We start from the raw sequence: 14,518 nt of genomic DNA, 5'->3' as shown, positions 1-14,518 counted from the left end.
TGTAGAGATAGAGGACAATAAAAATATACATGTGACGGAGGCAGGAGATGGGCTGATTAGACAAGGAGCTTGAGACAGGGACCAATGTAGAAAAAATGATGAAGGAAAACAGGACAGAGTGAATGGACCCAGTGGAAGCTGGGATTGACCAGAGTTTCGGGCGAAGAGACAGGATAGTCTCATGGCTGTTCTGGAACACTGGACTCTGTCATGCTTTTTCTGTAAAGTTCATCCCTTTTCACAAGGGTCAATCACTCATCATGTGGAACTGCTGAATTCCCACAACACTAAGAAAATTCAGTGGGTACTTGGCTTTGAACATCTACAGTTCTCTTCAATGTGAAGAACTCTGACAAACTGAGTCCTAGAAGTCTGAAACTGAGCAATCAAAATTATATGTTTAAGTTTTCTGGCTTTAAAATGGGGATGATACCAACTCTGACTTACTTCAGTGTGTAATTGCAGATGAAAATAAATGAATTCTGTTATAACTAAGATAAATTAATTAGGAAACACTCAGATGCAATGGTAGTGACAAATGTGTGAGTGAATTAGCAGTTGTATCTTGAGATTACATATACTTACATGTTTTCCCTGACCTTATTTACATCCCTTCCCCTTGCATATCACATAGCCTTCTAGCAGCATATACCAGCATGATCTAAACTGATAGTTTCAAAATGTTATTTTTGACTGGGTGGGAAATAAATTGTAAATTTTGTACCTATTGTTTGCATCTAGTGACTAGTGTAGCTAAGACTAGAGAGTAATCTTACTTCAGCAGCTTTCTCATGCTTGCTTTCTTATCTTTCCCATACTTTACATCAAGGTTTGTTTTTTTCATCAGGGTATGTACTGAACTCAAGAAATGCTATTTAAGGCACTTGTGTATGGTAAAGACAGAACACTGCTTAGCATGGCAGCATAAGCTATCCATTCATACTTTCCCTGCCCAGTTTTTCCTCCTTCCTTGTGAACATCTTTCCATGTTAACCATAGTACCAACTCAGGAGTACCACTATCTCATAGTACTAATAAATGCTATAGTTCTTCCACATACAGAGTTGCAGTTGAGCATATGGTTCAGGAAGACAGATCAAAGCTAAGTCTCACGATTCTCTAACTTTCATTGCTCACAACTGTCACTCCAAAGAACTGGAAGGAATTGTAAAGAACACATTTTAAGTAGGGGAATAACTAAGTAAACACTAAAAAACATAGTCAAATGAGAAAATGCATTAAGCTGCTGACAGTGATACAAACCTGGGGAAAATTATGCAAGCATTAGGGAAAACCAAATTGTTTTCTCTTCCCTCCAATCTATGTCTGAGAAACTACAGCACTTTACTGGTTGTGTAATCAGAAGTATTTCATCAGTCTAATCGCATGAGAATTTTCTGTTCTAACTAGCAAACTCAAACATTCAGAAAAGAATTGAATAGGAATTCAAACATTTAGATGAAATTCCAGAAGTTCTGACTTTTGTCCATCCCTATCACCTAATGAATACACAAAAGGAAATGCTACATCAACAGACTTATGTATAGAGCCAGCCTGTATGGAATTTCTAGAGACTTCAACGCATGTTCCAAGCAGGATCAGCTCCTTCTGCAGCAGCTCTCCAGACAGCGTTTCTAATTCCTGATACAACTATACACAATTTGCAGTCAAATAAATATTTATAAAGAAAATATTTGTTCTTTATATCTTACTTGAGTTCTTGTGAGCTTGTGGCCAGCATGCTTCGAATGCTTTTGTCAGCCAAGGGACAGCCAGATAAACTGTAAGACATGGCAGGACATACAAGTAAGTTAATCTTCTCATTAATTGAATGCTCCCAAACAAACACAACATAAAAATTAAAAAGTAAAAGTTTGTAATGCAGAAAAGCGATGGGGCAAGTGCTGTAATATTGAATTTTGTAATATAGTTAACCCTCTGAATATATTTAGGTATCAACATTACTTCCAGAATTACATACTGTAAATGTTCTTTTTGTTTGTTTGTTTCTCTATGAGCTAGTAAAATGTAACAAAAAATATTTGAGATTCCTGGGTTAACTACTTAAATGGTTAAGAATACTTTGGAAATTTTAGTAATCTATTTAAAAATAAAAGACGTTTATACAACACACAAATTAGCATGCTTTTAAGATCAACATATATTACTCAAAGGGTTAACACATAGTTCAACGTTTTACTTTGACAGCATTGTTGAGGTAAGCTGAAAACAATAAATTGAAAAGACAGAATCCACCATGAAAAAAATGAAGTCACACCTTCTATGTGAGGCGTAATTACCAGTCACATGACCACTCCCATCACACCCTGGTGTTGGACATCTGCCACCAAACAAAAACAAAAACAGCCAAAATAGTAAGTATGTTTAAAAAAAAAACTTTTAAAAGTTTCATTGTTTCCAGTTTAGCTGCAATGACTGCAAGGGGTTTTAAGCATCCTAATCGAAAAGCTGCAAAATGAACAGGTTTAAATGAAAATGGCGTCTCAATACAATATAGCATCATTAAGAACAAGCAAATACACGTTAGCTTATCACTTTACTTAACTGGCAGTTTGAAACATTTATATGCTGCAAATGTTGCATGCTCATACTGCAAGGCGTATATGTACTCGTTTGTTTAAAAAAAGACAAAGAGAGAAAAGGTTAAAAGGAGAAAAATAATTTCACCTCACATTATGCTTACGTTATTAAATCCTTTTTGCTCTCTTTGCATTGAGGGTATTTGGGTTTAGGACTTGGGATTGTAACTTCACCAGGATACCTTCTTTCTTCAAGCGCCTCTTGGAAAGGATCCAAATCTTCTGGCTACAGGCAAATACGTACGCGTTAGTTTCAGCTAGGTGAGGTTACAACTTAGACAAAATAATGCAAAGCAGAGACATCAGATGTTATCTCCTTCTTTATCCTATTCTGCCAGAGAAAATGAATGAAATTATTTTATATTCTTTCACCTATTAAATCTTTAAATAATATTTGGATATTTTGATGAAGACCTCACAATATGTGGAATACATAGTTTATTTAACTAGAAATGCAAAAAATAAGGCAAAACACAGCTTTTTCTATAGTTGTCATATTATTTTGCTTTACAAGAACCAGTATTTCTTCCTAAAGCCACTGCAAAATAGAGGAAAGGGAAAAAAGATGACTAAATACAGTATTTTATGCATCAAAAAGCCATCTTAAATAACATTTTTAATGATTTGGAACATCTCAAAGATGAAACAGGAGCAATCTTAACATCTACCCGCAGAATCTCAATCTGGGGCAAACCTCCATGGATCTGTCTTGGCAAAACAGAATTATATCATATGTAATTAACTTTACTGATGCATTCAGAAATTCAAAATCGTCTATTTCAGGAGTGAAGCGGCTGAATGCATTGATTTAGCGATTCCTGCAGATGGTGCTACGAACACCACAGCAGAAACAGGGAGTTCTGCTGGCTCGGAAAATACCACGCTATGCTGTCTGTTTTACCTCACATTTCCTTGGTAGTGACAGATTTCTCCCTAACTTCAGTGAAATTAATAGCAAAACTGTAATTAACACCAAAGCTAGAATGCGTTCAGTGTATCTAGTGAAAATGCCACTTTGTTGTATGTTTCAAAGTTACTGAAAATAGTTTTACGTTTTAATTAAAATGAGCAAGAGATGTGCTGCACACATATGATTAGCCTAATTTTCTGTTAGAAACCAAGAGAAAACAGAGAACAATCTCTAGAAGTCACCAAACAGCTAAATTGCATTGAGTGCAAGATTGTAAACTGCACAGTGGATAAGGGTCAAAACCTGATGAACAAAAGCAGTGGCATTGAACCTTGGCAGCAGACCTCTTCAGTGTCCTGGCTATTCTAAGTTTTGAAAAGTAAAAGAAATTCATTAACACAGTTTCTTTATTTGCCTCTTCAGTTTAAAGGGTCTTGCTGTTGTCTTGGCATTATGAATTGAAAAGTAACACTGATTTCTAATATCCCTTCATTGTGTTCTTGAAAGAAAGTATTTCATTAATACAGGTCCTTTCACACACAGAGCTATCAGGCGTGTTTAAGTAATCTAGAAGATTAGCTGAAATAGTTGAAAGCTTATATTATACTCTGCTGCTTTTGTTTAAATTGATTTCTAAGCAATACATGCTTTCAAATACTCAGCACATCATTCATGGTTTTCAAATTCAGGAGAATATCTTGTCTTGAGAGCTGATTATCCCAGTATTGCACAGTTATGTCAACTTGCTTATACAGAGTAACATAATCTGGATATAGTAAAGCAACTTTACTGCAGAAAATATTTGTTAACAAGATGATGCTGTTAGAAAACATGATTCACATTCACGGTTCAAATGTTGTCTTATGGAACTTAGTCACAGATCAAATGTGTGCCAGCATGATATAGTCCTAAAGATTAACCAGTAGAAAGTCCTTTTCGTAGGAAACCACCATTTTTATAATGTATTAATTTTGTTTCCTTTTTCCCTCCAAATTTCAGAAATTTAATGAATTACCAAAATTAGATTGCAACAAGAACTAATAGATGAAAAAGACATACATTAATCTCTTTGGAATCATCTTCATCTATCCTACTGGGCTTCATTTTAGTGTAGTCCACTGGCAAGTCCCAGCAGTCACCCTCGTTCAGTTGGTAACACCGGTTATTCATCACGGCTTGCCGTTGTGGGGACATTGGCTCCAGTGGTGTCAAAATGGTACAGCAACCATCTCGCTGCCTCTGCTTGTTCATGCTCAGATCCAATGTCCCATTTTCATCGACTTCCATATCAGGATTCTGTCAAAATAAGAAAAAAAATTGTTAATTTGGCTTCACACTAGCAAACTGTTACCTTGTCTTCAATCTGATTGCCTAGCAGAATGATAAAACGTTTTTCCATTCCTGTATAGATTGTAAGCATTGAGCCCCCTCCCACACATAGCATGATGCTGTTACACAACATTAATGCTGTTAAAGTAAATTTCTTCCTGAACGGCTAATCTGATGTTTGGGGGGGAAAGGGGAGAGTCTTCATTACCCCTCCTGCCACCTGACACACAGGTACAAAATTTGGAATAAAAAGGCCAAATTTCTAAAGGAATTTTCTTGTTGTTGTCTTTTTGTTCTTGATTTATTCTGTGACAAGTGAGTATCTAAGAGTTAACATCTGCATAATTCTTGTTTCCAGTCCTGACACCTGTCTGGGTGATTAGAGTAACAAAAACCAGCTAGCATCAAATAATGTTTGTTTCTTTGTTTATTTAACATTAACAGTCAATGCTTGAACAGGTAGTGGCAGAAAATTAAACAGAGAGGTAGGGTACCAAAACAAGTCCTTTTGGACACCATTTGCCAATGAGGAAATACATTCAAATTTCACAGTTCCTTCTCTGCAGATGTAAATGTATGAACATTTCATATATCTGTCTTTATAATCAATAAAATTAGGTAGCGGAATAGCGCAACAATAGTTGTGCCCATTTCTGTGGTGACTGAGGTGCTGTGAAACATAGGGTGAGTATGGGCTCTGACTTTTTCTTTTATAGAACCAAACAAGGGTTGTCTATTATATCAGACGAGGAGAAAAAAGATATCTTAAAATGAAGACAAATTTTAAAAAACTAAGGATAGATAAAATAAAAATGCCCACAGAGAATCCTTCATCTTTTCAAAAACGAAACGCTCCACGAGAAATTTAGTTTCAGAACTAACGTGAATGTGACTGACTCCTTGTATGTCTGGCGACTTTCTCTCCTCTTGAGTAACAACAGAGCTGCAGGAAAGCACTCTGAATGCAAATCTCTCTTTCTGAATTACTGCCCTTTGTCAGAGCATATATCTAATTGCTGCTATCTTGCTAATTTAATTTAGAAAACACTTGTTTATCTTCTCAGATTCATTCTTTCAGTCTCAATATAGGGTGACACGTTAGGAAAGAGGCCTCTTCTGGTTTTGACACAGAAGATTTTTAGCATTTTATTCCAACTTTTTCCATCATGTTGATATAGAGAACAACTGCATTTATTTACATGCCAGAAAGAGACTTGCCTCTTGAACAGTATTAAATAAATTGATAGAAAAAGCAGCATTTGAAAACAAAGTCACCAGCCATTTCAGCTTAAATCATGATTATTACTGATACGTACTGCTATGCGTTTAGTTTGTTATGAATGATCAAGGGGCTTTACACAATGAGGGGAAGAAAACCTTTGTCTCGATGTAGAAGAACAGAACATGTCTGCCAGCCCTTCTATAAGCACAATAAAAATGTTTCCTCTGCACTGCATCTGTCTCCTCAGCCATCTAGTGGCCTCCTCCAGGTACCACCGTACTGCTTCCTGGGGCACCTTACTCATTTCTTAACAGCCATCAGAGTCGAAACTTAAAGTTTATAATGCAAAAAAAAAAAAAAAAATCCTCTGGTAAATCTTTAATGAATGTTAATAGTGCACTGTTTTTCTTGATATATAAAGCTTAACAACAAAAGCTTTTATTTATATCTGTATAGCCATTTCATAATATACTATATCAACATACAGAATATTAGTGACCCTGCACTACTGTTAAGCACATTTAAAGTCGCCTGTCCTGGAGGATTTGTTCATTTCAAATGTATTATACAGTGGCTTAAGAACTGTGATAACACAGATAGGCAAGAAATTATAACATACAAGTAGCATAGATTTCTTTCTATTAGATCTTACAACCTTAAGTCCCATTTGTGACTTTTAAATGAAAATACATCATAAAATCTTAATCCTTTCACAAAAATGTATGAATCGGACTGTGTTGAGCAAAAAAATTAGTAGCGCAATTAATACCGCTTGAGCAATCCAAACATCTTTTATAATTATAGATCTCACTAGTAAGAGACAAATTAAAAAAGGAGTACATGCTATCAGTATCATCAGTTTATATACCGATCGGGATTTCCCGAGATATTTGTGAGCAATTTGCATCTTTCTTTTTTTTTTCCCCCACCCTCTCCGCTTTAGCAGAGCCACCACATTATGTTAATTTTGAGGAAAAGGAAAAAAAAAAAAAAAAAAGCAAGATGTACTAAAGCTATTCTGCTATCTATCAGGGCCACAGAACAAGTGCAGTAAAGAGAAATCTTCATCAACAAACAGAATTACTAATCTTTACCCTCGCACAGAGATCCTGAGGCTTAGTGGAGAGGTTCTGAGGCATCTCCCTGCAGCGAGTGGAGAGATTCAGAATAGCAGTAGCAGCCATGTGCGCTGCCTCCATGTCATGAGTATAGTCAAAGCTGCTCTTGCTGCAGGTACTGCTGGCACTGCTGCCTCCACCACAACTCATATTGCTGCTGCTGCTAGGGGCATAACTGCTTGTTGTGCTGCTGGTTGGACTTGAATTCTTACAGTAGCGTTTAGCTGTGGGAAGAAATATGACAAGGATGACTCAAAGGAACGAGCATTCTGCATAAGTGAAGAGAAAAAACAAACTGCTGGAGGTGAAATTTATAATGAGCAACAGTAATCAATGCCAAAAAAAAATGCCTGCAATAAGAATGATGGCCGTATTTCTTGATTTCTGTCTGTGACTTTTATATGCTACATATGTGAGTTTGTATGAAATAAACCTCCTGTAAAAATCTGCATGATGTGATCATGAATCGTTTTGACAAACAGGCTGGATCTAGAAAACAATAAAAACACAGAAACACTGCTTTTACCCCACATATATAGTCAGACAGAAGGTAGGATCTGCTCGGCTCATTCACTTTTATTAACGAGGGGCAACGTGACACTACGGGACCTTTTGCTATTTACATGAGCAAACTGTTAATTTAAGGCCTAGATTCCCCAGAGCCGCTGGAGATCAAGCCCACCGTAAGGCTGACGGGCTTGGTCTCCGGGCCACAGCGCTGCCCGTATGTCCTCAAACACCCCATGCTTCCTAACAGGTTTCTTCTTCCTACATCACAGGCGACTATTACGACACTGGCCATCAGAAAGGAGAGGACCACGATGGAAGAAGAAAGGTGGTGCTCACATGTGAGTTTTACCATGGCTTGCACAAAGGCAGAAGCAGTGGCTGTATAAATGGAAACAGATATAAGTGAAACGTCCCCATCCTCAAACAACCTGAGCACCTACAACCCTTCATAAAACCAGTAAGGACCAAAGACACCCCTTCCTGCTCACACAGAAGCCGCCAGCGGTTACAGAAGAGCTAAGGCACCGACAAAGCTCCCGTCCAGCCTATCTAAATACAGCGCGGCACTCCTGCCGCTTTTGAGAAACGCTCCTTGCAGCCAAAGGTATTACAGTAATAACGGAAAACAGCCCTATTAGCCCGCTTATTTCTCCAACCCTCTTCCCAAATAAACTGTTTTAAAAATGTTTATACAAAATGCAAGAAAGTGTGAGCTCGTCTCCTGAATCTAAAAGTTTATGTATTTTCACAAAAAAAAGAAAAGCCAAGGTCAGAGGATACATACATACATGCATATTACAGCGACTACTTCCCCTTAAGATAGAAATGTATACTGCAGAGATCATACCTTATAGCACAGTATAACAATAACCAACTAGCATGCTGATTAGAGAGCCGTACAAAAAAGGTCAGGCCCTAGCTAGAGCTCTTCCATGATGGGCTCCATTTAAATGCCAGACTCTTCAGGTGCATTTGTCTGAGCAGACACACACATAATAATCTGCTCCCATGAGCACAGCCCATTCGTGGACCGCAAGCTGCCTTGGTAGGCAGGCAGGGTTCAAAAGAAGAATCGGAAAGCAAAGTATGTCTGCTAGAGCTTATGTCATCTGCTTTTCTCTAAAAAACTGAAAAAAATCATGGCGTTATTTTTACTGGAAAGGAAATAGTGTTTCACTTAATTCATAACAGATGGAGTTTTCTCAGGAAAGCCACATAATGCACAGGGCGTGATTTTTTTTAAGTGAAGTGAATGCTAAACATTCACCACATTTCTTTGTTTTGAACACATAGTAGCACTACTCTAGCAGGTTATCCACTAATAATAAATCTGTGAACTATTTCTCAAGTGTTTCATTATTAATATAGTAGTCAGTGGTGGTCATTAAAAATTCAGCATTTATCCATTGTTACTTTGAAACAGTATCCAAGACACACAACAATTTTCCTGTACTTAAGGAAGGAAATAATTGCATAATTCCATTTCTACTGTGTTAACACAGCAAGCACCCTGTACTACTGAATTTGTCAAATTTGAAATATCTTTCAAAATTCATATGAACAAATAAGACTTCTGTCACTTGCAAAAAATGTTAGTCTTGTTATAGCAGGTCACATTTAGACAGACATGAGAGACATACTACATGGGAAATTATATATATATATATGAGAATGTGTGCTAAAGAAACGGAGGGAAATTTTTTACATAGGACTAACCATCAGAAACTCATGCAGGCTCTGATATGGACTCCTCTGTGGCCTTGGTCAAACTATATTATCCCTCCAATTCATTTTCCCTATAAATAGAAAGTTGCTTCTAAAATTTAGTTGTGTTGTGATTCACTTGCAAAACACTTCGAAGAAGTAAAGTGCTATAAACATGCTACGCAATTATTAGCTTTTAGATTACCAATAATTTAAGCAAAACATACTTCAAGAGAAATGGCCATGGTTCTTTTAACTTTACTGCAGCTCTACATTTTATGATGAGTCACATAACCGAGACTGTTCATTTCACATCAGCTTTTCAGGAGAAACAAAGGTTATCAATTTATAATGACCTAAATCAAGTTGATCTCTAATGAAGGGAAAGCTGCACTGCTTCAATACCAGATAATTCTGCTTGATATATCACCCAACCCTGTGGCACCAGGTTTTGGAAGCTCTGCAGTCCACCTACACTTCATGATCCAGAGTGAAAACAAATGTGGAGAACACCTTTCCCGTTAAATAACAGACACAAGTCTAACCAGCTGCATACCCAAACTGGCCTCCCATCAGACATGCCTAGGGGCTGATTAAAAGAACCTCTCAAAGTCTACCTCTCAAAGTGTTGTTAATTAATTGTTAATTAACAAGTTAATTGATAAGTTGTTAATTAATCCTTGCTAATTAACAACGGAGGAGTGGGACAGATCCCAACAACCTAAAGTACCAAAGGAAGATATTTGGAGTGGAATTAAATTCTGCCCAGACACCTTCATCCCCAGGATTGCCTAAATACTGAATGTGTTATGTAAATTAATTACAGTTTCAACACTTTTTCTGACTTGCACAATAAGAAATTCATCTTATCTAACTTCAGATATCTGACCTCATCATTATAGGCTTCCTATACAGGCACTGGGAAAAAATAGGAACTTTCAGGCAATGATTCACCTGACCAGTTTTAAATAAGTACTTCAGGAGGAGATGAATCGAATCAGAGAAGCATCTATCTTTCTCCTTGGCTCTGAAAGGGGTGACGAGTTCAGATCTAGGTGCTGATATTATAAATGTCTACATATGGTCAGATGAATCCCACTCCTAACATGTTCTCAGTGTTTTGACGGAAGGACCCAGGACTATTGGTGGAATAAGAGGAGCTCCTGCCATCACCTGAGCAACTGAAAGAGTTGCTGTCTCCTCTGCCTGCTGTGTCCAGCTGTTCTTATCTCTACTGCTATATACCATAAGCCCAACATCCAATACACTCTGAAACTGGTTTCAAAGGAAAAACAAGCCCACAAACACAAGATTTCTCAAGAATTACCAGAGCATCCTACCCCTCAATACGAAGTATCATTTTTCTGTTTGTTTTTTACTAAAGCTTACCGGAAAAAAAAAATCGAGAAAACAATCCAAAGGAGCTATTTATGTTCATGTCACTCACAACCATACACTTATTGAATATATAATCACTTTCTCTCATGATGAAAACACAGTGCTAGCTTACAATTAAAAAAGGATTGAGACATGAAATTATTGATTTTTCATATCCCTAGACTACTTGTCTCACCTTATATAGCCAGAAACACTAAAACGCTGTTTACTTGCAACTTCCCCCAAAACCTTAGGCTTACTTTCAGGTTTTTCAGGACGACTTTTCAGAATTAAATCTGCTTTTATATAAACGTGTTTTGCTGACACACATAACAGGTGTGCACTCTGTACCTCCATAATGGCTTTAGGGGCAATAATTAATAATTTTTTCTACACACAAATATGAAATCACCTAAAAATACTGCAAAGTTTCCTGAAGGAAAAGTGGCTCTTTTAATTGAAGAGCCTCTTCCTGAAATCTCCTTCATATTCTGTTATTTACAATAACTGTCAGCAAAATCCTTGCTCCGTTGAAAGTTAGTACCAAAACGTTGACCGATTTCAGTGTGCTCAGGATTCCACTTCATCGCTCTATAAATTTAGCTGATTCTCCTGAGGAACTTCGAAACCCTTTGCCAATTTAAGCCCAATATGATGGAGTGCTTTTGGAATATCAGAGAGATGTGAATCCTAAAGGTTTCATGAAAATCACTGATGGGGTACAAAGAAAAACTCAAATTAGGTCCCATCTCTGGGACCATGTTGGCACATCTGTCTGGCCAAACAGCACACACATCGCTTGGAACCAGGTACAGTGTGTGCCACCTCCTGCAGAGCCAGGGGTATGGAACAAATCCATAGGGAATTAGCCTTCCTTTGGCAAACAATCTGCTCCAGCTATAATGGGCTTCAGGTGTTCTCAGTACACAAGAACCACGTATATTTGCTGTACTGGCATGAATCACATGTACACAATGTCCCTCAGTCCTCTCTGGCTCACGTTACTGAGCAGTGAAGCAACCTAGTCCCAGTCTTATCTCCCAGTAAAATTCCTATTTATATCAAAGGAAGATGAATGTGCATAAACACAGTGACCTATATCACCCTAGCCTTTCATTATTTAAGGCCACTGTTAAACTCGTGTTTAATGTTACATGTATTTTCAAATTCTGGTGATTTGGGAAAAAACCGTGGAGTTTGTAATTATTTGCTGAAAAGGGGTCTGAAATGAGAAAAATATGTATCAGTTGCGTAAGCATCAGCAATTTGATCTGAAAATACGCATGTCCACAGGATCCCCAGCAATACTCTGATTCTTTCCTTTCTGCAAGAGTAGACAGAGCATTTAGACAACAGTTAATATCTCATTTACCTTATATTAATGTACACTCATTAGCTTACTAACCACAGTTAGAGCTTTATCTTTAATAACGTTCAAGCCCTTATTCTGATACGGGCAAACAAGATGAGTGTATGACAGAATAAAAAAGGGCGTTTTTACTCAAAAGTATGTTGCCTTTCACAACCCTTCTCCTTTCTGCTATAGTGCAAGAACATGCCTGTTGATTCTATGAGAAAGCAAAATATCCAGAGTATCAGAAATATGAAGGCAAAAGCTCTAGCAATTTTCCCTTTCTCCACTTACCTACTTCTGAATGTCAGAGTCTGTGTTCAGGCAACAGCACAAATTTTTCTATATTGTATATTTGTTTCTGTTTTCCTAAACAAAAATCTGACACCTGCCTGAGATTTCCTATGGTAGTCAGTGAGTAGTATCAAATATTTTAACCAAAAAACCCAACTGTTAATGTTCAAAAAAAGAAAAAAAAGAAAAGATAAAGGCATGATTTGGGGGTTTTATATATATATATATATACACACACATATACATAATATATATATACACATATAGTTGTATTGCTCTGAAAAATTCCTGATGTCCTCAAAAGCTACAATCCAAATCCTCATTCTTTATCTTGCAGTTCATTTTTCTCCACTAATAAAAATCCTCTTGCCTGACAGACCCCATCCATTGTCTTCTCCTGAACTGAAGCAGCTTTCAGCCTACTCCCAAACATGTTTCTTCTGTTAGGTTTTCCAGAGAATCCAGCAGGTGTATTCATGAGGACAAAACGAGCAGAAATGCCTCATTAAGTAAGTAGCAGTGATTTCTCAAGTGCAATGAGATCCAGGTTTTCGACTTCCATATCCCCACAGTGCAAGTATGTTATCTTTATGGGTTACCTGAACTACTGTATTGAAAGGAGAATCCTAATGTGACCCTTGAGGCCAGGTCTCCCGGATAGCAACATAAGGACTAGCTCTATTACTTAGCTTTTATTGCAATCTCAACACATCCCAGGAGCTTAATAGCTGGAGATGTTCTTTTGCCAGTGCAACAATCCTGAAGCAAGTACCGTATAAAACAACGCTTTTTAAAAAGGCCTTTAAAATAACTTACACATGACAGCATTCCTCATAATACTATATGAACATGAAAACATGTCTTATTTGTATGATGTTTACATATACAACAACATGATTAACTGCAAACTTGTCTCTCATGTATAAGAGTGTGCACCTCCTACCATCATATCCTTTGGGGGATATATCCCTGGATTGCACCTTGGGAGCTATGGCTCTCTTGCCATAGGCATGGTTGTCATAACTGTTATATTCAAACGTAGTCTTAGAGTATTTCTCTAGTTCCTTGGCCAAGTTGGAGCGGGGTGTGGTGGTGGGGACATTGTTTCTGTAGCCATACTGAGGGATCTCCAATTGCTTAACAAAGCACATGGGCCTAGAAATTAAAGATATGTAAAGTTTGTTAGATGCAGTTCAGTTTACTGTGTCTGTGCATAATTTATAGTTCAGATTAGAAAATCTTAGTTATTTCTTGTACTCAAGAGACAGCAATATATTATTGCATTTGCTTAGTTTGGTTATTTTCAGCAGACAAACAATATATATTTTCTTGAACAAAGCCTAGACAAAATTAATTCTAATACCACTAAATGTATCCTGTAGCTAAAAGTATTTTAAAATTCTGTTTTAAAATACTTCAGGGTTTCCCTTTCCCCATGTAATTGCATCACATAGCAAACATTTTCTCTTTTGGGAGGTGAATTGAAGAGGGGCAAGCAGACTGACAGAAGAAGTTTGGACAAATTCCTTTAAATGTCAAAAAGAAAAAAATAGCACTGGAAGCTCCACTTAATTAATGGAGTTTCCTCTGAATTTCTTTCAATGGAATTGTATGCTGTTTTCCTGTACGCTTTCCAAAGGAGCTAGTCCTGTTTCATCCCTCAATATACAAATCCATGTTCATCTGAAGAAATACACAGGAGAGTCTCACAATCTCTGTTGACTTTGAGCTGTTGCCTCGCAGGTCCTGCTCACCCTTAAAGGCAAGGTTCTGGCAGGAGCTGCGATGGCTGACAGACAGATACACACCTCAAGGAAGGTCCTGTGAATGAATACAGAATAGAACTGTATCAGCTAAATTTCTCTTTCATTTAGGATCAGCGAAGATAGTCAGGAAAAGCCCTGACTGATCTCATTCGGCCATTGGAGAAACTTGTGAAATCTCAGTGAAAGAATGATGTCGTGAACTCCATTGTCGACCTGCCTTCTGCAGGCGGACACAGAAGTCATCAGCTCTCAAAGCAGGTAAATGAAGGTCAGATCCTGCAAACCTTACCTATATAAGAAAGTGTTGTATCACTGGGTCATAGGGAGCAACTGCTAC

At 37.5% G+C, this 14,518-nt stretch overlaps 1 protein-coding gene across 1 annotated transcript in view; it reads right to left on the bottom strand.

Annotated features, from left to right (window-relative positions):
* MYT1L (myelin transcription factor 1-like) overlaps positions 1 to 14,518 on the bottom strand; it is a 123,715-nt gene that overhangs the window by 48,894 nt on the left and 60,303 nt on the right. The window contains exons 9-13 of the mRNA XM_009694589.1: positions 13,359 to 13,570; positions 7,156 to 7,403; positions 4,570 to 4,806; positions 2,705 to 2,826; positions 1,713 to 1,781 (exon numbers count right to left, since the gene is read on the bottom strand). Coding sequence (XP_009692891.1) covers positions 1,713 to 1,781; positions 2,705 to 2,826; positions 4,570 to 4,806; positions 7,156 to 7,403; positions 13,359 to 13,570 — 888 coding nt within the window. The remainder of the gene's footprint in view (positions 1 to 1,712; positions 1,782 to 2,704; positions 2,827 to 4,569; positions 4,807 to 7,155; positions 7,404 to 13,358; positions 13,571 to 14,518) is intronic.

Source organism: Cariama cristata, unplaced genomic scaffold (assembly GCF_000690535.1).
Source record: "Cariama cristata isolate BGI_N322 unplaced genomic scaffold, ASM69053v1 scaffold7412, whole genome shotgun sequence".
NCBI classification, from domain to species: domain Eukaryota; kingdom Metazoa; phylum Chordata; class Aves; order Cariamiformes; family Cariamidae; genus Cariama; species Cariama cristata.
Note: the sequence above shows the minus strand (reverse complement) of the source record. Positions and strands in the feature narration are given on the sequence as shown.